This window comes from Narcine bancroftii, chromosome 6 (genome assembly GCF_036971445.1).
Source record: "Narcine bancroftii isolate sNarBan1 chromosome 6, sNarBan1.hap1, whole genome shotgun sequence".
Classification (NCBI taxonomy): Eukaryota; Metazoa; Chordata; class Chondrichthyes; order Torpediniformes; family Narcinidae; genus Narcine; species Narcine bancroftii.
In genome coordinates this window covers 145,623,494-145,649,147 of record NC_091474.1, presented here as the reverse complement: position 1 = coordinate 145,649,147, position 25,654 = coordinate 145,623,494, and the positions used below count along the sequence as shown (strand labels likewise).

The 25,654-nt window shown below is 40.8% G+C and overlaps 1 protein-coding gene and 2 long non-coding RNA genes across 3 annotated transcripts in view; 2 read left to right on the top strand and 1 right to left on the bottom strand.

Annotated features, from left to right (window-relative positions):
• The window catches only part of LOC138736566 (uncharacterized), a 30,998-nt gene extending 30,321 nt beyond the window's left edge, over positions 1 to 677 (bottom strand). The window contains exon 1 of the long non-coding RNA XR_011340402.1: positions 172 to 677. This is a non-coding gene — a long non-coding RNA (uncharacterized lncRNA). The remainder of the gene's footprint in view (positions 1 to 171) is intronic.
• The window catches only part of adam17b (ADAM metallopeptidase domain 17b), a 70,510-nt gene continuing 45,377 nt past the window's right edge, over positions 522 to 25,654 (top strand). The window contains exons 1-4 of the mRNA XM_069886276.1: positions 522 to 705; positions 21,109 to 21,241; positions 23,343 to 23,476; positions 24,692 to 24,780. Coding sequence (XP_069742377.1) covers positions 609 to 705; positions 21,109 to 21,241; positions 23,343 to 23,476; positions 24,692 to 24,780 — 453 coding nt within the window. The 5' untranslated portion in view covers positions 522 to 608. The remainder of the gene's footprint in view (positions 706 to 21,108; positions 21,242 to 23,342; positions 23,477 to 24,691; positions 24,781 to 25,654) is intronic.
• Positions 10,780 to 11,126, top strand: LOC138736567 (uncharacterized). Its single transcript, XR_011340403.1, has 2 exons — positions 10,780 to 10,874; positions 10,966 to 11,126. It is a non-coding gene; the product is annotated as an uncharacterized lncRNA (long non-coding RNA).

Below are 25,654 nucleotides of genomic sequence, written 5' to 3'. Positions count from 1 at the left end.
ACAAAAAAATGCTTTGATTCACGTCACCCATTCTGATTCTCTCGTTTGGGATTATTTACTGATCCACTGAGTAGAAAGGGGATTGCACATTATGAAATGATTTGGCTCAGTTTCTCTTCCACCCCCCCCCCCCCTCAAATCAGCAAAATACATTGAAAGTTACTGCCTTACCTTTCCATCAGAGATCTGCCAATGTCTCTCCTTCAGTTATTTACCCGTCAGAGTTTAGAATGGTGCATTCTGCTGTATATTAATAATTTCCTCTCTCCTGTTTAGCCTCTTTTGTTATTTGTCACAGCTGGCATATTGACCTTGGTCTGGCGAGACCCTGCCACTGGGAACAGACGTTACAAGTTTTTATTTTAAATTCTCCAGCATCATAGTATATTTCCAGCAAGAGAAGGGGCTCTTTTTAAATAATCTTTGGGGGGATTTCCCTTCAATTTATCGCCTTTGTTCTTTAAACGAAATTGTTCCTTCACTTGGTTGGACCCAAACGGCGAGACCACTTCCGGGCCGAGCTAATTGCTTCCGGGGTGTCGTCGTGCGGCAGCGGCTGGGCGGAGACGGCCGAGGGTGGGGAGAGTTTTATCCTCTGACCCTCAGCGATGGTGATGGTGATGGTAGTCCCGCTGCTCCTCTTCTGCCGGATAGGAGAGGCAGCCGGGCGCCAGCCGGAGACCGAGGCACGCGACCGCCAGTCCGGTAAGAGGAGGAGGCCCGGAGCCAGCCCGATCCGGCAACCGGCGTAACTTGCTTCTGAGTTCGCTTCATGGGGGGCGGCGTGGGTGGGGGTTCACTTGGTCAGTGGATGGAGCTGGTGGGTGCTTGAGTGGGAGTGAGGTGTGCGAATAGGGTGGCACTTCATCCAACGCATTTCTCAGGGTGGGCAGGTCCGTTTCATCACAGCGAGGGGATGCTGCCCCAACACCCCCCCCCCCCCCCCCCCAGCCTCCCAAAAGTTCCAGTACTTCACCGAGATCAAGGCCCAAGAGAACATCATGGTGACTGCAGCAGGGCAGACCAAAACGAGCAGCATTTGCATTCAACAGTGTAACAAGTTCTATGCTTGCTTCGATCTGGGAACCAGCAGAAAAGCTGACATGCCCATGGGGAATGTATGAGTGTGAGTTGCCTTCAAAACGCCAAACGCGCACTTGGGCAGATGGGAATGACAGATGTACATAGTGGAGGTAGAAGTTAGACATAGAAAGAGGTGATGTGTTGTGGTTTGTGCACATTTGGGAAAAGGCAGAGGGGAAATCTGCTGATCGACAGGAGGTTTGATCACATGACTTCAAACTGAAAAACAAATGAACAACCACTTGTGGGCAATGGATTAAGAACTTATAAAGGGAACCAATCACTTCACCTGTCACATAATGTTGAACTGGGGTTTCTAAATATTAATGTTCACATGTTAGATTAGAATCATGCACAAGCTAGCGCTCCCCTTCTGGTTTCTGGCATCAGCTGAAAATAATTATTATAGGAGACAACTGTTACAGATTTAATATTAATAATTCTTATTTTCCTATGATTATTTATTACTTTGTGACCTTTCTAGTCCTTTTGATATATTTAAAACTGAATTGGTACAAGAATTATTTGAAAGAGTCAGTAGGCTAGCCTATATTCAAGAAATTGGAAACCACCTTAATGAATGCACTGCTGCCATCACCACCTTCATCAGCAAAAGTGTAGAAGTCTGTATGTCCAAGAAGATGATAAAGGTATACCCCAATCAAGCACTATGGATGAACCAGGAAGTTGACACATCTTTGAAGGGTATGTTAGAAGCATTCAAGTCAGGGCTCTCAGCCCTCTACAAGAAATCCAGGTATCATCCCTGAAAGTCATCAGGGAAGCCAAGAGACAGTACCTCACCTAGCTCAAGGCCCAAGAGAAAATCATGGACACATGGTGACTGAGGCAGGGCAAACCAAACTGAGCAGCATTTGCATTCAACAGTGTAACACTCCCCAATGAGTTAAACAAGTTCTATGCTTGCTTTGATCGGGGAACCAGCAGAAAAGCTGACATGCCCATCAACTATTACAAGTAATGTTGCAAGCAGGTCACTGCTGCTGAAATCAGGGTGCCCTTTTGGTGGGTGAATCTTCAGAAAGTGACTGGTCCAGATGGAGCACTGGGACATGTCCTGAGAGCGTGCACAGATCAAATGGCTGATGTATTCACAGATATCTTTCAATAGGCCACAGTCCCCATTTGCTTCATGAATTCCACCATCATACTAGGACTGAAAAAGAACATAAAAATGGGCCTAAATGACTGCCGGTGGCTTTTACAGTCATCCTCATGAAGTCTTTTGGAGGTTTGTTATGGGTCATATCAGTTCCAGTCTACCAGCCAGCTTCAACCTACTTCATTTTGCCTTCTGGTCAAACACAGTGGTAGATACCATCTCCCTTGATTCTTCACTTGATCTTGGAACTCCTGGTTGCCCTGGACACCTATGTTAGACTACTGTACTGGACTACAGCTCTGCCTTTAGTATCCTAATCCCCAGCAAACACATTCCCATGTGGAGCTTTCTCCTTTTCTCAGTTTAGACCTAGTGAATAACTTCAGACTCAATGAACTTCGAACCACACACTTTATTCACAAGCATGTTGCTCAGTTGATATAGAGTCTTGCTTAGAAAGCTTAGATATCTATAATCAAGTGAGAAGGTTCAGGACTGCTGCTTATATATCAATTGCCATGTATGCTTGCATATTTCGGCCAGATACCCTTGATTAGGGGTTCTCAGCTACCTCATGCTGCAGGCATGTCCTGCATCAGTCTTGAGCACCTCAGCCTTAATCAGCTCAGCTGGTAGTAATCAGAACAGTGCTGTCCATTCCTCTGCAGCCATTGTATGGGTAAATCACTACTGTTATGTACACAATGCATGGTTAAACTGAATGGGCAACTAAAGCGGCATCGTCTGCAAAGAGTAGTTCACGGACAAGTTTCTCTTGTGTCTTGGTGTAAGCTTGCAGGCGCCTCAGATTGAAGAGACTGCCATCTGTGCGGTACCAGATGTAAACAGCGTCTTAAATGTTTGGCCTGGAAGTCAGCCTGAAGAAAACTAAGGTCCTCAATCAGCCAGCTCCCCACCTTGACTACCAGCCCCCCCACATCTCCATCGGGCACACAAAACTCAAAACGGTCAACCAGTTTACCTATCTTGGCTGCACCATTTCATCAGATGCAAGGATCGACAACGAGATAGACAACAGACTCGCCAAGGCAAATAGCACCTTTGGAAGACTACACAAAAGAGTCTGGAAAAACAACCAACTGAAAAACCTCACAAAGATAAGCGTATACAGAGCCGTTGTCATACCCACGCTCCTGTTCAGCTCTGAATCATGGGTCCTCCACCGGCATCACCTACGGCTCCTAGAACGCTTCCATCAGCACTGTCTCCACTCCATCCTCAACATTCATTGGAGCGCCTTCATCCCTAACGTCGAAGTACTCGAGATGGCAGAGGCCGACAGCATCGAGTCCACGCTGCTGAAGATCCAGCTGCGCTGGGTGGGTCACATCTCCAGAATGGAGGACCATCGCCTTCCCAAGGTCGTGTTCTATGGCGAGCTCTCCACTGGCCACCGTGACAGAGGTGCACCAAAGAAGAGGTACAAGGATTGCCTAAAGAAATCTCTTGGTGCCTGCCACATTGACCACCGCCAGTGGGCCTCAAACCGTGCATCTTGGTGCCTCACAGTTTGGCGGGCAGCAACCTCCTTTGAAGAAGACCGCAGAGCCCACCTCACTGACAAAAGGCAAAGGAGGAAAAACCCAACACCCAACCCCAACCCACCAATTTTCCCCTGCAACCGCTGCAACCGTGTCTGCCTGTCCCGCATCGGACTTGTCAGCCAAAAACGAGCCTGCAGCTGACGTGGACATTTACCCCCTCCATAAATCTTCGTCCGCGAAGCCAAGCCAAAGAAAGAGAGGCATGGTTAAACTGCTAATAGGTACTGTTTTACACAATTTCTCACCTAATCTTCAGGATCTAGGCCTCTGCAAACGCTCTGTAAATGAATCCTTGATTTCTGTCTTAAAAGACCACGGTCAGTAAAGATGGATAACAATATCTTGATCACATTCAACACCAGTGCTCCTTAAGGATGTCTACTCAGTCCCCTACTACACTCCCTCTCCACCCACAACTGTACAGCTAAGTACTGCTCCAACTCCATCTTCAAATTTGCTGATGGCACTATAGTAGTAGTAGGTTGGATATAATGACAAAATACAGGGAAGGGATGGAAAGTTTGGTGTGGTGCCAGGATAACCTCTCTTCTCTTATTGTCATGTCAAAAAACCATATAACCATATACAGCACAGAACAGGCCAATTTGGCCCTACTAGTTCATGCCGGAACAAATCCCCACCCTCCTAGTCCCACTGACCAGCACCTGGTCCATACCCCTCCAATCCTCTCCCCTCCATGTAATTATACAGTCTTTCTTTAAATGTAAATAACGTCCCTGCTTCAACCACCTCCGCCGGAAGCTTATTTCACATCACCAAATTTCCCCTCATATTCCCCTTATAATTTTCCCCCTTCAATCTCAAACCATGGCCTCTGGTTTGAATATCCCCTACTCTTAATTGAAAAAGCCTATCCACGTTGACTCTATCCCTTTTAAAATCTTGAACACCTCCATCAAATCCCCCCTCAATCTTCTACGCTCCAGATAAAAAAGCCCCAGGCTGCTCAACCTTTCTCTGTAACTCAAACCCTGACATCCTGTCAACATTCTCATGAACCTTCTCTGCACTCTCTCTTTTGTTTATATCCTTCCTATAATTTGGTGACCAAAACTGCACAGTATTCCAAATTTGGCCTCACCAATGGTTTGAACAATTTCATCATAACATCCCAACTCTTGAATTCAATACTCCGATTTATGAATGCCATCATTCCAAATGCCTTCTTCACTGCTCTATCTACCTGAGTATCAACTTTGAGGGTACTATTTACCATAACTCCTTAATCCCTTTGTTGCTCTGCACTCCTCAATTGTCTACCATTCAATGTATATGACCTATTTAGATTTGCTTTTCCAAAATGCAACACTTCACACTTATCTGTATTAAATTCCATCAGCCATTTCTCAGCCCACTCCTCTAGCTTTCCTATATCTCTTTTTAAGCTACGGTAATCTTCCTCACTGTCCACAATACCACCAATCTTTGTATCATCTTCAAACTTTCTTATCCAATTGACCACCCTTTCTTCCAGATCGTTAATATATATAACAAACAATAGTGGACCCAGGACCGATCCCTGAGGAACTCCACTAGTCACCGGCCTCCAATTTGACAAACAATTTTCTACCACTCCTCTCTGACACCTCCCATCCAACAATTGCTGAATCAATTTCACTACCTCCTTATTTATACCTAATGCCTCCACCTTTTTTCCTAACCTCCTGTGGGGAACTTTGTCAAAAGCTTTACTAAAGTCTAAATAGACAACATCCACAGCCTTCCCTTCATCAATCTTTTTTGTAACCCCCTCAAAAAACTCTATAAGGTTTGTTAAGCATGATCTACCTCTGACAAAACCATGCTGACTCCTACCTATCAATCCCTGTTCTTCCAAATATTTGTAAATGCCATCCCTCAGAACACTTTCCATCAACTTATCCACCACAGACGTCAGACTCACAGGTCTATAATTTCCAGGCTTACATCTGGACCCTTTCTTAAACAGCCACCCTCCAATCCTCTGGCACTACCCCCGTGACCAGTGACATCCTAAATATCTCTGTTAATGGCCCCACTATCTGTACACTAGTCTCCCTGAGTGTCCTTAGGAATACTTTTTCCGGACCCAGAGATTTGTCCACCTTTATCTTTTTTAACACTTCCATCACTATCCTCAGTTATCCTTATATGATTCATGACCTCCCCACTATTTTTCTTTACTTCAACTGGTACAATATTTTTTTCCCTAGTGAATACTGAGGAAAAGAAATCATTTAAAATTTCCCCCATCTCCTCTGACTTTTCCTTTGCCTACCCTCCCTATCTACAAGGGGTCCAATTCTATCCCTCACTAATCTTTTACTTTTAATGTACCTATAGAAACCCTTTCGATTTATTCTTACTCTGCCTGCCAAAGCCTCTTCGTGCCTCTTTTTGGCCTTTCTAATTTCTTTCTTAAGATTTTGTCTACACTCCTTGTAGTCCTCTTTCAATTTCTCAGCACCCTGCTGTTTATTCCTCTTGTACACCTCCCTCTTTCTCCTAACCAAATTTCTAATATTCTTCGAAAACCAAGGCTCCTTATGACTTCCAGCCTTTCCTTTGCTCCTCACTGGGACATATCTACTCTGTACTCTCAAAATTTCTTCTTTGAATATTCTCCATTTTTCATTTACATCCTTTCCTGAAAAAATCATGTCCCTCTCAATACTCCCCAAATCCATTCTTATTCCTTCGAAATTTGCTTTTCTCCAATCCAGAACCTTAACTTTAGGCCCTTCTTTGCTCTTCCCTAAAACTAATAGAGTCGTGATCACTGGACCCAATTTGTTTTCCAACATTAACCTCAGACACCTGACCTATCTCGTTCCCTAACAGGAGATCCAGTATTACATTGTCCCGAGTCGGTTCCTCTACGTATTGATTAAGAAAACTATCTTGTACACATTTGACAAACTCTAGCCCATCCAGCCCTCTTACTGTATGAGTATCCCAATCAATGTGAGGGAAGTTAAAATCTCCCATGATCACTACCTTATGTTTATTACACATATATGCTATCTCCTTACAAATTTGTTCTTCCAATTTTCTTGGCCCATTTGGTGGTCAAAAATACACTCCTATTAGTGCCCTCATGCCTCCTCCACCCCTCAGTTCCACCCAAACAACCTCACTGGATGATCCCTCCAAACCATCGTGCCACCTCACGGCAGTAATGTCCTCCTTAACAAGCAGAGCAACTTCTCCCCCTTTTTTACCCCCTGTTCTATCACATCTAAAACAATTGTCTTCTGGTATATTTAGTTGCCAGTCCTGTCCCTCCTGTAACCAGGTCTCACTAATTGCCACAACAAATGTAACATTACACAAAATTGCATTTAGTCTGCCGTAAGGCAGACAAGGATTCGCCATCAGCAGAAATTGCCCAGCACCACTTACAGTCATAGAAAGAAAAGCAAAAAGAGAGTCCCCTTCAGTCACTGAATAAGCCTCATCTTTGTGATGGCCAGCAGATCATACCAGTTATTTTTATGCAGCCAACTCCTCCATCTTATTAACTCGCTCGTCTTGATGAAGGATTGTGACCCCAAATTATGATTGTTTTCCTGTCACTGATGCTGCTTAACCACTGAGTACCTCAAGCAGATTGTGTTTTGCTCTGGATTGTCATCTCTAGTGTCTCCAACTTGTGCATCTTGTTAGGAATGCTGTGCATCTTCAGATACTAGCCTTAAAGTGTTATGTTATTGTTCTGTTTACTGATGTAGACTGGTATATTGGTGAAAAACCTTTTCTTTCCTTCCATATTCTCTAGTGCCATTCCCTTCAACTCAGTAGTTTCTAGTAGAGAAAACTAAATGTACAAATTAGTTGTTTTGGCAACTTCCACGTGGCAATTTTAGCACGGTCGAAGAAAATTTGTGATTAACTGTGATTTGCTGTGTTATAATTTTTATTTGTCTTTCTTGCTTCTGTTCAATTGTTTAATATTTCAGTACACTTAAACTGATGCCTACCTAAGGATGTTAGCATTACATCATAGCAAACTGTTTGCTTTGCAAACTAGTATTATACATTGAAGTAGGCAGTCTTGGATTTTGGTGCTTTCATGCAATTGGTAGGAAGATGCTAAAAGAATATGGCAAAAATGTGATAGAAGAATGCTGTTTACTCTGTTTTGATGTGTCAATAATTAGGTACAGGTAGACTACCTCTTATTCGAAATACATGTGACCAGAAGTGTTTTAGATTTTGGATTTTTTTCAGATTTTGGAACACCATTTTTAAAAGTGCACTCATTCACTCAGACTTAAAGATACATGCATTGACATTACAATACAAATATTTACATATGTACAAATTAACTGAAGTAGACATATATTGTAAAATCTACACTCCATAATGTACTACTTGCATCCACTACATCCTGTTCTCCTATCGGGATTTCTGAACACTATTACGTATTACCTTATGGGACCACGGACAAAAAGAGTTTCAGATATCTGATCTTTTCAGCTTTCAGTATTTGGATAAGGAGTACTGTACCTGTATTACACTTTTATGTTCAGTTCACTGAGGCCAGTTCTTGATTTTGCCATTGTTAAATACAGAAATGCAGAAATTGCTGACTGCCATTCTCTGTTCCTTCACTGAGGTGGGCTGTTTTGAAAATGTCTCGAGTATGGTCATCAGAAATTAGTAATCCACAGTGACAAATATTTTTATTTGAATAAACTCTTGAAAAATGTTGTTTTATCACATGAGCATATGTGAATTTAAATTATGTTTTGTCCTAATAACCCAAGAAGAAATTCTTTCTTGGTAAATATTTTTAAATTGTGTGTTTATTTTTCACTTTAAAAAAAACATTTCAATCTTAACTATCTTTAATGTTGTGAACTATTTACAATGTCGGTTTAACCATTGTGCCTGATATATTCTGTGCATGTGTTTTCCTATCTTGTTAGATTGCTGAATGATTCATTGTGCTAGATGTGGTGTAAAGAAAATCCTTGCCACAAAAAAACTCACTTAATTTTTGTGGGCTGATTCTTCAAGGTCAGCGAAGAACTTCTAGTCTTCACCACTCATTCTTGGCTATCATACATTTACTTATGTTTGCTGTTGGTGACGCTGGACTACCTATACTTCGAAGAAATCAAGAGAATCCAATATATGGAATTAATTTCACTTGATCAACATTTTGACTAATTTGGAGATGTGGCAAGTATCATCAAATGGATTAAACAGATCTTTGTCATCTACAAGGTTCCTTTTTTCAGAACTCTTGGAAACAATTATGTGGATATAGGTTCTGCATAAAATTTATTTAGTTTGACTTTTTTTTTGCATTAGATTGCTACTAATTATGGCTGAATTACAGAGTTTCTGTAGTACCTATTTTTTTATATTGATAGCATGGTGTTACAAAAATCAGTATGATATTTTACTTAAATTCCACACAGACAGCACCCAAGCTAAGGAGTGAACCTGAGTCACTGGTATTGTGATAGAGTGCATCTAATAGTTGTGCCACAGTGAGGTTGACATTGTACACATGGAAGAGGTAGCAAGGTACTCCAAGGCTGTGTGCTTGGCCCTCTACTGAGCATCTTGCAAAGTTTGCCTTCAACTCGATCTACAAATTTGCTGGCACCAGCAAATTGGTGAATAACTGGAAATGTTAAGTCAGAGCACAAAAGGGAAATCAAGAATCAAGTCGGGTGGTGCCAGAACAATCTTACTCTCAACATCACCAAGGCCAAGAAGCTGAAAGACCACATCTCTGCATTGATGGGATGGAGGTGGAGTGAATTAGAATCTCAAGTTCCTGGGAGTTCATTATCTTGGACAACCTCTTTTTGAGCCAGCACATTGAGGCAACGTTGAAGAAAGAACACCAACATGTACTTTTAAGGAGTACAAGAAGATTTGGCATGTTGTCAAATACTATCAAACTTCTGCAGTTGCACTGGAGAAAGTATACTGACAGGTTCAATCACAGCCTGCTTTTAGTCATTTATCTGTCTGCCCATGAGCACAGAAGGCTGTAGAAGGTAACAAATAACCAGGTGCATCACAGTCTCTGACCTCTCATACATAAAATGCATCCATGGGAGGCTCTGCCTCAAGAAAGCACCCAACGTCATGAAGAAGCCCCATCCCCTGTCACAATCTCTTCTTACTGCTAGCTTCAGGCAGATGGTACAGAAGCCTGAAAACCAGCACATCTGGATTTTAAGAACACTTTCTTTGCAACAGCTACTAGGCTCTTGAACCTCCTCTTGTAACACTAATCATGGACTCAGATTCTGACATCACAGAAAGTTTGTCTGCACCTTTGCTGTCACTTTTTTGCACTAGAATAACTGAATATTATCTTTTTTTGTATTTATTGTCTCCTTTTAATTTAATTAAGAATGCTGTTGCAGATTTAGTTATTTTTGTAGTTGCTTTTTTTAAAAAAAATCAAATTTCCTGTCAGCTGCAACAGGCAAGAATTTTGGTGGATTTATACGTTGGACAATAAACTTAACATTATCACATGCCAATGGAGAATGGATTGGTTATTGACCATTGAAATAGGTTTCAAGCTCTTTTATGTCCAGACGGTAGTCAGTATTTTATCACATTTGTTTTGAATCTGGCAAATTGCTCAAGGAATTAAGTGAAGGAGAAAATGATAAGAATGACAAAAGGAGGTGACCCACTTATTGTTGAGTAGTCTCTACTAACTTCAGCCATTTATTGTATGGTTGCCATATTGCTGATGTGGATGATGCAGTTAAGTTCTGAGTAACATAGTCCTATGAAAAATCAAGGTGGTGTGGCAGCACACATCCTCATGGAGAACCGGCCCCATTTGTATCACAACGTGGTGGGGCAGTCATGGGGAAATGGCGTCGTCAGAGGTTTCTCTCCGACTCCAGCATCCCTTCCAGCGCCCACCCTGGGCAGCGATTATGATGTCACAATGTACCAGGTGACTGAGCTCATGCTGCCCTTAAAGAGACGTGCTGAATTTGAATAAAAAGAGTCGTTAACGACCCTCAACGTGGTGGCTGTGTTTCTTCCACTGCTCACACCGCTACAGTGGGGTATTTTGGATGTTAATGTCATTCATAACTCTTATTGAAGTGGTAGGTAGTGTTCCTATCACAAACCATTCCAGTTCTTAATGCACACTGTGCATTTGCTTGTATTTCTCTCATCTATCGTTATTCTGTCAAGTTGTAGCGAGCTGCACTGATCCACAAGTAAACCAGCTCATGGAGGTGCAGGCTCGCACTGGGCTGACCTCATAATGGTCCCGGTGGGAAGGGCCGAAAAGAACATGGGAGTGGTGCTGATAAGCTCAAGAGAGTTACAATAAAGTCAGTCGGTTGGTTCAACTCACAGCTTCTGTGTGGGTTTTTTCTTTCCTTTTCTGCACAGCACACCGACCACAGTGGTGACCCCGGCAGTCCCCATGATGAATGACCCTAGTGCACAGAACGCAGTCTCGCTGAAGCTGCCGTTCTTTTGGAGCTCCCAGCTGTTCATCTGGTTCAAACTGGCTAAGGCCCAGTTTCAGGTCAGGCAGATCATCACAGACTCCACAAGCTATTACTACATGGTCAATTTGCTCAACTAGGAGACTGCTGGACAAATCATCAACTTCTTACATCAGCTGCCAGTTGCCGACAGGTATGAGGCAATTGAGACACTCCTTATCCACAACTTCGGCCTTTCCCACTGCGACGAGCGGCACGGCCACTCCACATGGATGGCCTGGGCGACTGCATTCCAGCTGTCCTTATGAATGCTATGCTGGCATTAATGGATGGCCATAGGCCCTGGATACTGTTCAAGCATATAATTCTTGAACAGATGCCGGAAGACATCTGCCTACTCCACGAGGATGATTACTTCAGCAACCTACACAGATTAGCAGCCCGTATGGATGTCCTGTGGCACGCCAAGGAATAGGGCAGGGTGTCCATTGACTTAGTCGCTGCATTATTCCCAGCAACTCTTCTCTCACACTCCACTGAGGAGGTTAGCGACAGCTGCAGCAGGTAGAGACTCATACTCAGAGCGGTGGAGTTACTAACATCAGAAATGGGGTCTGGAGCCTGCTGCTGCCATCCATTTCACTCCCATCTGGGAAACACCAGGGTTGGTCGTCAGTAATGGCTATGATAGTTGGCTGCCGAGTCAGCCTCCTTTATCTGTGAGACCAGTACTCGGGGCGGCATTACCTCAAACCAAGACACCTGTGCCAGGAAGTCAGGACCGTCCCTCACCACCACCAACAATAGCAGCATACGCACATACAGGGTGCGGACCATCCCACTTGAATTCAGCTCCTGCCATTTTACCTGGACTTTCAGTTTGGCTGACATGTCTCAGCCCCATATGGGGCTCAGACTTCCTTAGAGCCCACTGCCTCCTGGTGGACCTGAAAGGGTGCTGTCTGATCAATTCCTGAACCTTCCAGATCTTCACCCTTCGAGAAGCCAAGTTCCTGGTACCCCACCTCGACTCAAAATCCTGACAGGATTCCCGGCCATTATAATGCCACAGTTCTCACCGCAGTCTCAAAACATGACGTCCAGTACCATATCCCCAAGCAGGAACTGCTGCTACACGCCAAAACATGCAGGCTTCCTTCTGACAAGCTATGGCTCACCAAGGAACAATTCAGGAAGATTGAGGAGATGGGAATCATGCGGTGCCCGGGCAGCCTGTGGGTCTCTCCTCTTTACATGGTGCCAAAGTCTTCTGGAGAATAGAGACTTTGTGGGGACTGCTGTTGGCTCAACAATGCCATGAAAGCTGACCAGTACCCAGTTCCCCATGTCCAGGACTTCACGGCCATGGGGGTGTATGCTCGCACTGGGGTGACATCACAATGGTCACGGTGGGAGGGGCTGAAAAAGATCATGGGAGTGGTGCTGACAAGCTCTTGGAGAGTTCCAGTAAAGTCAGTTGGTTGGTTCAACTCACTCAGTTTCTGTATGGTTTTTATCTCTCATTTGTTACACAGCACACCGACCACAAAGTGATGTTTTCTCCTTCACATTTTGCGTTCGGAATTACAACCAGTGATTCCATAGTTAATTCTACATTTGTATTTTTGACCAACTTGAATTGAATCGATGTTTACATGAAATAATGAGAAAATAATATATCTAGTGTCTTAGTGTGTAATACACTAGGTTCTCATTTATTTAGCTGCTATTTTTTTTTGCAGGCTAATAATCATGTGATATTTTAAAGGCCCATGCTGTCAGTTATAAGTACCCATGCAATCATGCTTGGAACCTTGCCTTCAGAGAATTCCAGGAACATAAAGAGTATATTAACTACAATTAGAATACCTCCTGTTTTTAAATAATAGTAAATTAAAGTATGTGGGTTAATTAATGTTAGTCAAACCACATGGAGAATACACTGAAAAATATTTATTATATTAAAAATAATTATTAAGGCTATTGAGGCATATTTACATAACCGATATGTATGTTTCTCTGAATATAATATTGGATTGTAAGTATGACTGCAAACCTCTGCAAATCAAAAAAGAAATTGGAAGAAGTACCACTGTAAGACAAGCCCTGAACAAACAGGTAAGATCTTTTTATAAAGAACAAAATGAGTATGATGCAGAAAAAGAAATGCAGGTCAAATAGCATGAAAGATTTTATTGTGAGAATGAAAAACTTGGCTGCTTTCCAAGCTTTACTCAACTTAATTGTACAGTTACAGTTAGAATTCAAAAGAAAGGTGCCTTTTAAATTCCTAGAGGAGCGGAGAAGAACAATTAAGAATAACTTTGTTATATTACATTCTTCTCTCCTTAAAAAAAAAAGCACTAGCAGTATCAAGCAACACTTTACGGGACTACTCCCATCCATATTGATTGGGAGGTTTTGGAACATGACCAGATCTCCTTAGTTCTTGTAGAGCTACTGTTTCATTGACTCCACACTATGGCATGTTATATCTTCCTCCTCCTCCTTCAGTAATGGCACCATCAGATTCCTTTTTTTCTTTTTCCACAATAGAAGATGTGGGGATTGCCTGGGCTTCTGGACAAGGTGCCAAGTCACGAACAGACACAATAGACTTGGGTCCATCTGGGTACCTGATATTTGCATGTATTGGATTACTGTGAAAGAGTTTAACTTGATCTGCAAGTGGTTTGTTCTTGTTACTCCTCGCATATCTTAGTAGTATGGGTCCAGGGATCATTAGCCAGGAGGACAGTGAATTTCCAAGGGAATAGTAGCGTTGAAATGCAAAAAAATGTTCATGGGTAGTATTTGTTGCTGTACACAACAGCAGTCTTTGGGAGTGTATTACCTCAGGAAGCACCAGTTCCCAGTACTTCTCGGGCAGGTTATATGATCTAGGAGCCAAATAGATTGGCTTCCATATGATACTGTTAAACATCTCTACCTGTCCATTCCTGATAGGGTGGTATGGGGTAGTATGACTTGTGGCAACCCCATTCTGAGAGAATTAATCTTTCAGACATGAAGGTGGTGCCTTGATCAGAGTGTATGCATAGGCTAAATAGCAGATCCAGGCATCTGATCACTGTTCTACTATGCATATTGGGACATAGAAAGGCAAAGTTAGTAAGTATTCATCAACTACTGTAAGTAGATATAGGTTACGCTAAGCCAGGGTGTCAAACTCAAATTCACGGAGGGCCAAAATTAAAAACTTGGACTAAGTCGAGGGCCGAACTAAATATTTATTGAAAATTTTCAACAACATCTGCATGTTTTCTCTTCTTTCAACATATGTAATGTTAAACTTTTTCTTATTAAAATAAATGTTTAATAATAGTTTTGGATAAACTCTTTCATTGTCATTGGCCCATTTCCTTTAGCGCCTGAAACTGTGCACATGACGAGTCAATGAGAGATGATTAAAGCAGTGGTCTTCAAACTTTTTCTTTCCACCCACAGACCACCTTAAGCAATCCCTTACTAATCACAGAGCACCAATGGCACAGGGACGCGAGTGGAAAGAAAAAGGTTGAGAACTGTTGTATTGTGGTAACTCCACATCTGATTAGGTTCATTGTTAGGCAAGTGGTCAGAGAAGGACCCCCCCCACCCACCCCAAGAAAGGCTTAAATCACAGGAACAAAATAAGCTTCCGTCTCACTGCTCCCAATCTTACACACAGTCCTGATGTGGAATGTGGGGTCGCAGCTCCACGTTCACCCGAATTCAGGTGCTGTCTGTGTGGAGTTTGTACGCTCTCCCCTTGTCTTGGACCAACAGGTCGGTCGCCTGACGAAGGCACCCGAACCCCCCGTTGAAACGCCGGCGTCTGGGGCGGTGGAGGAATTGGCTGAGAAGAGCGCGTTGCTCCCACCCCCCCTCCCATGGTTGGAGAGGGATTAAATTGCGATCTCACTGCGCCGGGCTCGTCTCCAACAAAAGGGTCCGCCGCGCACGGAGCGAGGGGGAAGGCATCGCCAACGAGACGTTCGGTCTGGCGTCGCCGCTGAAGCGCAGACCCAGCGAGGATGGTCCCCAACTCCAGCCGCGTCTGTGTGGCCGGGAGCCGGGTGGGCTGAGTGCGGCGCTCTGATCCCCGGGATTTGGGACTCTGAGATCCCTCCACACCTCCGGCGACTTCATTTTCACCTTCAGTGTGCATGCGATATACTGGCGCGGCGGCCAGCGGGCCAACTCTAATATATATTTAATCTGATCTTGCAGGCCAAATATAATTATAACGCGGGCCAAATTTGGCCCGCGGGCCAGAGTTTGACATGTGTGTGCTAAGCTATAGGCAAGGGTCCTTTGTAATCAATACTAAGCCATGCCATAGGTTTTGTTGTTTTGATAAGATTTCCTCCTAGTGGGTGGTCGAACTGAAGCCTTAATTCAGCACAGACCCTGCATGAAGCACAAGTCTTCTTGACATCTGAGGAAAAGGGAGATACTTTGCTCTAACAAAATGCAGCAGCGAACTGAAGCCTTAATTCAGCACAGACCCTGCATGAAGCACAAGTCTTCTTGACATCTGAGGAAAAGGGAGATACTTTGCTCTAACAAAATGCAGCAGCCATACCTTTTTAATTTTTTAATACCTTTTTAATTTTTTTTCTATTTTTCTTTAAATGTAATTCTTTATTGTATTCATGTTATAAAATTTTAAATAAAGTCTTAAAAAAAAACCAAATTGCAGCAGCCGAGTTATTCCTGGATGACAAAGTCTGTTGTGAATGTCAGTGAATGTAGAGGTAGTAAAGGCTGAACAAGTGTACGCCTGACTAAATGCGTCATTCTCTTTCCCAGGACGGTATTTCATTGTGTAAACAAAATGCTGCAAGTTTCAACCTCCATTCTTGAATCTTTGCAGTCTTTATCTTTGAATGCTTTTTACTGTCAAACATAAAAACCTCTCTGATCAGTAACCAAGCTAAAGTGGCGTCATGCCAGGTAGTGGCTTCATTTGAGCACTGCCTCAATGATGGCAGTCACTTATTTCTCTACAATGTGGTAGTGCAGTTCACTTCCTTGTAGCATCTTTGACATGAATGCAACATGCCATCCTCCTTGGTTAAGGACAGCAGAAATAGCCACATCAGATGCATTGCACTCTACCTCAAAGGATAAATTTTCATCCTCCGAGTGCAGGGTGGCTTCCTCCAACTCTCTCTCTCTCTCTCTCTCTCTCTCTCTCTCTCTCTCTCTCTCTCTCTCTCTCTCTAGTAAGTTAAAGGCATTCAGGGCCTTTTCCTCCATTGGAAACTTCTCTGTATTTACTATCGGTTGAATCTTGTTAGAAAACCAATGAATCCATTTGGCAAACCAAGCAACCATCCCAAGTAACCTTTTTAAGGACTGCAAATTTTCTGGTGGAGATAGCTCTTGTAGTGGGCAAAGTCTCTCAGGATCTGGCTTAATGAAATTATTCTCCACACAGTATCCAAGGACATTAATGAAATTCACAGACTCCACAGTCCTTAAATCATAAAGTGTTAGGTGCCTCCGACTGATGGTCTTTAGGAATTTCTTTAGATTTTGATCTTGTCCCTCTTGTGTATGTCCAACAATAGTGATATTATCAAGGTAAGGGAAGGCACCTTGCAGTTTTTCTTCTTTAACTAACTTGTCCATTGCTCAGTGGAAGCCAGTGACTCCAAATGCAATCCTACAAAATTGGTATAAACGCCCATTGGCTTCAAAAGCTGTATACTTCAAATCAGACTCCTTCAGTGACACTTGGTGGTAGCGGCTTTTCAGGTTAAAGGTAAAGAACACACTATATTTCGCAAATTCGTTCTCCATTTCATCAATTCTTGGCAAGGGGTAAGCATCCAATTCCGTGTATTGATTGATTATCTGCAAATCATCCACACACATTCACTTCTTGTGTCAGTGAGTAGGATTCTTCACCACTACCACTTGGTGATATGCACATCTCAATTATGCCTTCTGAAAGTAATTAGCAAATTTCTTCTACAATGAAGTTCTGATCATTTTTGCAAAAGTGTCTTGATTTGGCAGCAATTGGTTTACAGCTCAGAGAGAAGTTTGGGAAAAGGGATGGCTCTTCTATTGTTGCTGCTGTCAGTGTACAGTAATGATCAGCTCCATTGGCTCAGACAAGGGTCCTCCATATTCAAATTTCACACACAGATACTGATGCTGGAAATCCTGGCCAAGTATGAAGTTAGAACATAGGTCCTTCAATCCACCAAGTCGTGGCAGCGTATGGCTGGCTATTAAGGCTAAGAGTTAGATCAACATATCCTTGTGTTTAGTTCTTTGAGCCATAGTAATGTCTTTATTGGATGGCTGAACCTTTAGTTTTAGTTCCTGTGTGACTTTCTCATTGATATTAACTATCAGTGCTTTGTGAATCCAACAGAGCACTTAACCTTTTACCTTTCACAGTCACAAAGGTTCTAGCTTGTGCGAGTCCTTGTGGTACATTAGTAAGTGTAGCCACTACCTGAGAATTGATAGTCTTTGCCACTGAGCTTGGTGAGGCCTTGGATTCGCATACCCGGGCATAATATCCCTTCTTGGCACATTTATAACAAGTAACCTCACATGCTGGACAGTTATCACGTGAATGGTAAGAGAAACCACAGAAGAAACTTTTCCATTTTGTGTTATAAGTGGCAGCTACAGCTGGTTTCCCAAGAGCAACTGGAAGGTTATCATGCAGCTCTGCTAAAGAATCCTTCTCACATATCTGCGGTACTTGTGGTGGTTCGGGGATCACTACTGCAGCTGTGTGGGCCGCTGGGTAGTGTGCATCATTTTTGCATTGAGCTACATCTAACACAGTAGCAGTCTGCAAGTCCATTGTTTTGTTTTCTAAGAGATGCTGGTGTATTGTAGATGTGGCAATGCCAGCGATGAACACTTTATGCATTGCCTCGTTTCCACACTTATCCACACTATGATCTCGAAAATTACAGTTTATTTTTTAAGTTTTCCAACTCCAGAAGAAATCATCTAATGATTTTACTGACTTCTGCCGCCTGGTAGCCAATAAATGTCTGGACAAAACCTCATTCGGAGTCTTCACATATAAACTGTTCATCTTAGAGATAGCTGAGTCAAAACTTTCACATCCTTCTATGTATTTAAAAACATTGCAACTCGCACAGCCTAATAGTGTTCTGTACTTTTTTGGTATCTTGTCCCCATCGTCGTCACCGTAGTTCATGGAAATCATATGCTAGTTTTGCAAATCCTTGGCAGCTGTTAGCGAGCTGGGGTCGATGTCTGAGTGCTTGACACTTAAGTTGAGTAAATTGTTGTGAGAATGAAAAACTTTGTGGTTGCTTTCCAAGCTTTACTCAACTTAATTATACAGTTACACTTAGAATTCAAAAGAAAGGTGCCTTCTAAATTCCTAGAGGAGCGGAGAAGAGCAATTAAGAATTAATTTGTAATATTACAGGGTGGAAATGGTCATTCATCATTTTTGGCTTGAACTTTTTATCAAGACTAAGATCAAAAAGGTGAAATTACATATATAAAGGTGAAAAGAAAATCGGGGTGGGGAATCCATTCATGATGGAGTATAGGGCAGATCGTGTGGGAAATGGAGAGGCAGGTTGAGGGAGAAACCATTAGGAAGCAGAGGGAGAAAGGAAAGTTAGTACGTTTTTTTAATATAAAATACAGTAGAAAGTAAAGAAGAAATGGAAACAGGAATCAGATGGGTAGGACACCTAAAATTAGAAAAATCATTGTTCATGCTGTTAGATTTAAAGTTTTAAGAATGTGGTATGTTGCTCCTCAAGTTTACTCTGGCCTCGCCCTGATAGTGGATAAGGCTGAGGTCAGATGTTTCACTGTAGGAAGAGTTAGTGGGGTTAAAATGCTTGGCAACAGGAAGCTCAAGTTTAGACCCATAAGGTGACACGGTTAGTGTAATGCTATTACAGCACCAGCAACATTGGTTCGAATCCAGCATTGTCTGTAAGGAGTTTGTACATTCTCCCTATGGGGTTTCTTCAGGTTGCTCTGGTTTCTTCCCATCTTCAAAACGTACATGGGCTTGTAGGTCAATTGGGTGTAATTGGGTGGCCTGACTTGTGGGCTGAAAGTGCCTTTTATCATGCCATTTGTCAAAATTTAAATTTAAAAATCAAGCATAAGGTTCTGGCAAAGTGGTCACCCAATCCATGTTTGGCTTCACCAATATAGAAAAACTCCATCAGGTATACAGGTAAACCCCGCTTTACTCGATTAATTTGTCCCAATTTTTACTCAGGTAAGACGAATTTGCATTAATCAATTAATAGAATCAATGGGAATAATTAAAATGAATTCCCATCCTTTCAGATCGTCCATCAAGACTGATAAAAATGTATTTTAAAAACAACTTTTAGCTGCATATAATGCCAAAACTGTTAAGGTTAATAAAAATAATTATGATATTTTTCATTTATTTTATAATTACATCATAAACTATTTCTTAGAAAAATATTTGTCCAAAGTTGACTGCACAGATTTTGAATTGTTTTTCTAAATTGTGGCAGACTTTCATGGTTCTTTCTAATATTAGGATTGGCATTTAGATAAAAATCCTTGGTGACTTCAACAAGTTCAAATCCTTTTTGAAAAGTTTCTAGAAATTTTGCAGCAGTATTTTTATTAACGGTAGCAGCTTCCCCTGTGATTCTTATGTTGTGTAATGTTGTTCGATGTTTAAAGCAGTCAAACCAACCTAAACTTGCAGCAAAAGTTTCCGTATCCCATTGAAATTTATTTTTTTAAGGATCAAAAAGATATTTAAAGCCTTGATTTGAATGTTTTTTGTACAAAGTAGTATTTGCTTTTGATTTCAATCTTCAATCCAAAGATGAAGAGCTGTTGCATTTCACTCATTAATGGAGTTCTGTTTTGAATAATTTGCATGCTTAGAGACACGGATCTAACTTTTCCTTGTTCTTTATATTCATGCTTCTTATTTAAAATTGTGTGTACCATTGACTCATTGTAGCCCAGATCATGTCCAATTTTCACATTGATGGCACAATCTTCAGGTCTTTTAATAACTTCCAAGTTTTTCTTTTAAAGTAATTACTTTTCTTTTCCTTTTAATATGACTGTCAGATTCTCTTCCACATTTTCTTTTATCCATATTTAATAGGGGGCACACACTGAGTCTGACTGTCATTGCATATATTTTATTTAGGGCTGTTCACACAATCTATTTGTAACTCTAGTTTTCCAGAAACTTCCAGAAAGATTTTCCAGTAACTCAGTAATTACACACATAAAACAGGAAATAATCGCATTTTTCCAAATCGCGGTAGCTCAATTTTGTATTGATTATAGTGGGATTTGCCTGTACAAAATGCAGTAGATTAGGTTGGACATAAAGCTCTGCCTCACCCGGGAGTTTTGCTTGTGGCCTTGGATCGAGGTGAGGGCAAAAGGTAGGGACTTGTTTTACACTTTCTGTGCTTACTTTCTTTCTCCTCTAATTTTTCTTTCTCTCTCTTTTCCTAATGGTTTCTCCCTCTAACTGTCTCTATACCTCCTGCACTTTGCATCCAATGGGCCGCTCTCCCTTTTACATCTGTAATTTCACCTTTTATCTTCAGTTGATAAAAGGTTCAATGTAGTGCAGAAATGTTGACTGACCATTTCTTCCTATGAATGGTGTCTGGCCTGCTGAATTCCTCCAACAATTCTTTATTTGCTCAAGATTTCAGCATTGTAGTTTTTGTGTTCATCCAAGCATGATGTTTGATATCTATTAATGTTTTGCATATACTTTGCATTATGAAATTCTTTGCATGATCTCTGTCGATTACATTGAATAATTGAGTCAGCTGTAAACAATGATCTGAACATTTTTTAACTTTGTTTTTCTTTTAAACAGATGTTTTGAATGGATTATTAACAGATTATGATATCCTTTCATTGTCGGATATCCGTCAGCACAGTCTAAGAAAGCGAGATGCAGAACCACAGACTCATTTAGAACAATCAGTACATTTTTCAGCCCTGAATCGGTAAGATTGAATAATTATTTGATAACAGAGGTGATTTTCATCTCAAAGTGAGAACCACAAAGATATAGTTTACTATAAAGAAATATAAAATTAAGATATTAATGATTAGAGAGAAATTTTTTGGGGGGGTCGGGCAGGAAGGTGTTGAAATACTTGCTTGTAAAACAAAATAGAAATGCATACAGAAGGGAAATCCAATGCAGGAAGCTAGAATGCTTCTCTCTATATTTTCTGCTTAAGTTAATAATCAAACTTCAGTTGTTTCATCCTAAGCAAAATTTGATATCCCAGATAAATTGTAGTTTTGCAGCACAGAAATAGGCCCTTTGGCCCAACTTGTCCATGCTGACTGTTGCCTACCCAAGTTAGTCCCATTTGCATGCATTTGACGATATCCCTCTAAAGCATTTATCTCCATGTATCAGTTTTTTTAAATGGAGGTGCTTGAACAGTATTGGTTCTATTGTAAGGTCTACACAATTATTATTGATGTATAGAAAGTATAAAAGTTTATTAATTTTGCATTTTGGATCAATGAAAGTTGTGAAACCAAGTTGGATTTTAAGCATGAAGTACAACTTTTATGTCCTTACTGGTTCCATTTCAATTCACGCTCCTAATGGGTTGCTTCAAACAGATAAGATGCTGAGTGGAGACTTGCCAGTTTGTTATGGCAACAGGGAAAACCACATGGGTATTGTTCTGCCTGGATGAGTGATATTTGCTTGGTGGACATTTAAAAAGGACACTGATCAATTAAATATCCTTAAATCTTTAGGATATGTTCCTTGGTTCTAGTCTCACCTGCCAGTGGGAACCACCTCCCTGCTTCTATCTTATCTATTTCTTTTATAATTTTAGTTTCTAGAAGACCCCTCACCCCCTCGAACTTCTAAATGTCGGGGAGTATAGTTCCAGGAAACTCGATTTCTCCTCATAAATAACCCTTCATTTCTGGAATCAACCTGGTGAACCTCTGTCTCCAGAGCCAGCTTATCTTTGCTCTAGCCAAGTCACCTTTATTTATTGTTCATACCATGCTTGCACAGTAAAGGCGAGAGCATTTCTCCAGGATCACGGAGCATATTTACATAAATATGTTAGAATAGAAGTTATACTCTTTGAAATATTAAAATATTAAGACGTATACAATAAAAGTCAACGGTACATTATTGACACATGTTCTGATAATTTAGGAGCCTGATGGCTTGGGGAAAAATAATTGCCCAATCTGGACATAGCGACCTGAGTCCCACCAGATGGAGGGAGAAGATTTTATGTGAGGGGTGTGTGGAGTCCTTCATAATGCTTATTGCTTTTTGCTTACATCGAGTGTTGTAGATGTCCTTCATGCTAGGAAGAGAGCGCCCAGTGATCTTTTTTGCTGATTTCACTATCCTCTGCAGGGTCTTACGGTCTGAGGAGGTACAGCTTCCAAACCAGGTGGTGGTGCAGTTGCACAGGATGCTCTGTAGAATGTAGTGAGGATGCAAAGTGGGAGATGAACTTTTCTCACGCTTCGCAGGAAGTAGAGGCAGTGCTGGGTTTTCTTGGCTATGAAGTTGGTGTTAGGGGACCAAGTGCGATTCTCTGCCAAGTGCACTCCAAGAAACTTTATACTTACGAAGTAAGGAGACCAGAATTGCACTCCAGCTGTGGCCTCAGCAGTACACTACACAGCACTGTTGAATCTGAACCTCCCTCATCGTGAATATAATCCCTTGGATGAGAAGCAAGGTGTACTTTTGTCTGGTCTGGAAAAGAAAATGAAGAAAAAGCAAGATTTTCAAAACAAAAATTAACTTTAAAAACCTTGTTAGTCCAAAATTACATTTCAATATCAATATGAAAAGCAAACCTGTGATTAAAAAGTTGTAGACACATCATTTGGCCAAATAAGTGGGAGCTCTCTTTTGAAATGAACTCTCATAGATATTATTATTATCTTGGGCATTAGTCTGGTACTTAGCCTACTGTAATTGTGGTGCAGAGGGGAATGCTAATGTGTACATTATTATGTAACAGCATTAGATAAAAATGCATGTATAGAAATACAGCAATAGGAGTATGTTCATTTTTTTTTAAATTTCCTGTTTCACAGGAATTTTAACTTGTATTTAACTTCAAACGTGGAGCATTTTTCTGAAACTTTCAAAGCAGTAGTAGTGGATGGAGAAGGAAATGAAGAAGAATATCCTGTGCAATGGAAAAATTTCTTTTCTGGCCATGTGATTGGTTAGTATCTAATGCCCCTGAATGACTTGAAGAAAATTATACTGTATTTAAAACATAAATCTTTGTGGGATAATTGTGTTTGTTCAAAATAAAGATATTTTTTCTTGAATACTGTCTTTGGATGAATTATTAGATAATGAGATTTAAAACTTTTAAATGGAAGTCTGATGTATGAGTTGTCATGTCTACCAGGGAACTCTGAATCAGTAAGATTTTTATTACTTAAAAGCTTGTGTATTAAAACTGGTGAACAAATTAGTTATGCTTATTTCTAAATGCTGATCAGGGACTTCTGAATTCAAAAGTAAAAAAAACAATTTGTGCAGAAAAGCATTCTTATTTTGTATTTTTCTCGGATGGGGGAAATACTATTTGCTCAGATTTGTTAATTAACAACCATCCAAATCTAGTTGTGGATGAACTCCAAGGTCCTTGAATTAAATATTTAAAAGACCGAAGTCATTGCTTATGGATTTCACCACAGACCTTTCCTCCTTCACAGTGTTGTGCATGCATACCAGGGCAGTTGTAGGTTCATTTTCTTATTGCTGAATCTCTAACCAAACTAATAGTCCTTAAATGAGTCTCTGATTGAGTTTGTTGTTTAGGAGTCTGATGTTGAAGGGTAGCAACTGTTCCTGAACCTGGTGATATGAGTCATTTGGCACCTTTACCTCTGCTTTACAGGTGCAAAAATTGCTATAAATTACAATTCCATAAATCCACTCTTTAAAAATAGGTGCAAAAAAAGAGGAAAAATGTGAGGTAGTGTCTGGTTCATGGCGTAGTGTCTGAAATCTGATGGGGGGTGGGGAAAGAAGCTGTTTTTGTAATGTTGGGTATTCATCTTCTGGCTCCTTTACTGTAATGATAACATTATGGTTGCTAATGTTTTTGCTATGATCTGTAAATTTTTTTGCTAAGATCTGTGAACATTTGTTTTCTTATTTTCTAAAATAATTTAAATTTATATTTAGTAAATTATTGCACTATTATATCCTGAATGAGAGCAAACATTAAAGCCCAGATCCTGTATTGTGGCTGACTTGAATTCATCCTCTCTTTAAAAACTCTGAAATTTGGAGAAATCATTCAAGTAACATTCTGATGTCTTAACTGAAAATAAAATCATTTTAAGTTGAAACTATATTGAAGTTGAAGTAGAAACTGTACATGGAAGATCAGAAACCTAATTGTGCAATTTTTAAATAAAAGGTGAACCAGGTTCGAAGGTCCGTGCTCTTATTGATGAAGAGGAATTTAATGCCAGAATTGTTACTGATGAAGGAGAATATAACATTGAGGTATTTGTGTTTCTTAATTTACCATTTTGTTCTGGGGAAGGCTTGATAGAAGTTCTGATACTGGGACGTTTCTTGTGTAGAGTTTCTCACGATGACTATGGTATCCATGCCTAACATCCTTAATGTGCTAAAACTAATATACACCTAAAAATGTTCACAACAAAGTGGAAGATACTGAATTTGAATATGTGTGAAGCAATTTATCCATTTTAATTGTGCCAGTTTATATGCAGTGGCGATTTATAAAAAGAAATAAAAGCTAAAACATGCTCTCATCTTCTCAGTAGATTATAAGTTGATTGTAATTAATTCTTCAACCAGAAGAAATTATTTTCCTTTCACTCTAATTATTGGTTACTTTATCAATAGTCTTTTCTTTTTAAAATAATTTTATTGAGTTTAACATATAAACTTACATAAAATATTTTAAGAAAAAGCTTTATCAATAGTCTAAGTAGCCTTGGTGTATTAAGTCTATAACTATAGCTTCCCAGCCCCCATTATTGATGTTGTCAATCTATGTAATACTTCTAAACAAACAAAGTTGCTGGAGAAATTCAACAGGTCAGACAGCATCCATGGGTAGAAAAGGTCAGTCAATGTTTCTGATCGGAGAAGATAAAGAAGTATAAAGTAAAATAGTGGGACTTCTCCTATTTCCTCCAGATCCAGGGTGTGGCCATGGGTGCACATGTGAGTTCCCAGCTAGGCCTGTCATTTTGTCGGGTATGTGGAACAGTGCCTGTTCCAATTCTACTCTGAAACCATTCCCCAACTCTTCCTCCGCTACACGGATGACTGCATTGCTTCTACCTCCTGTATCCATGCAGAACTTGATAATTTCATGTACATGTATATGCTGTTTACAGTTTTT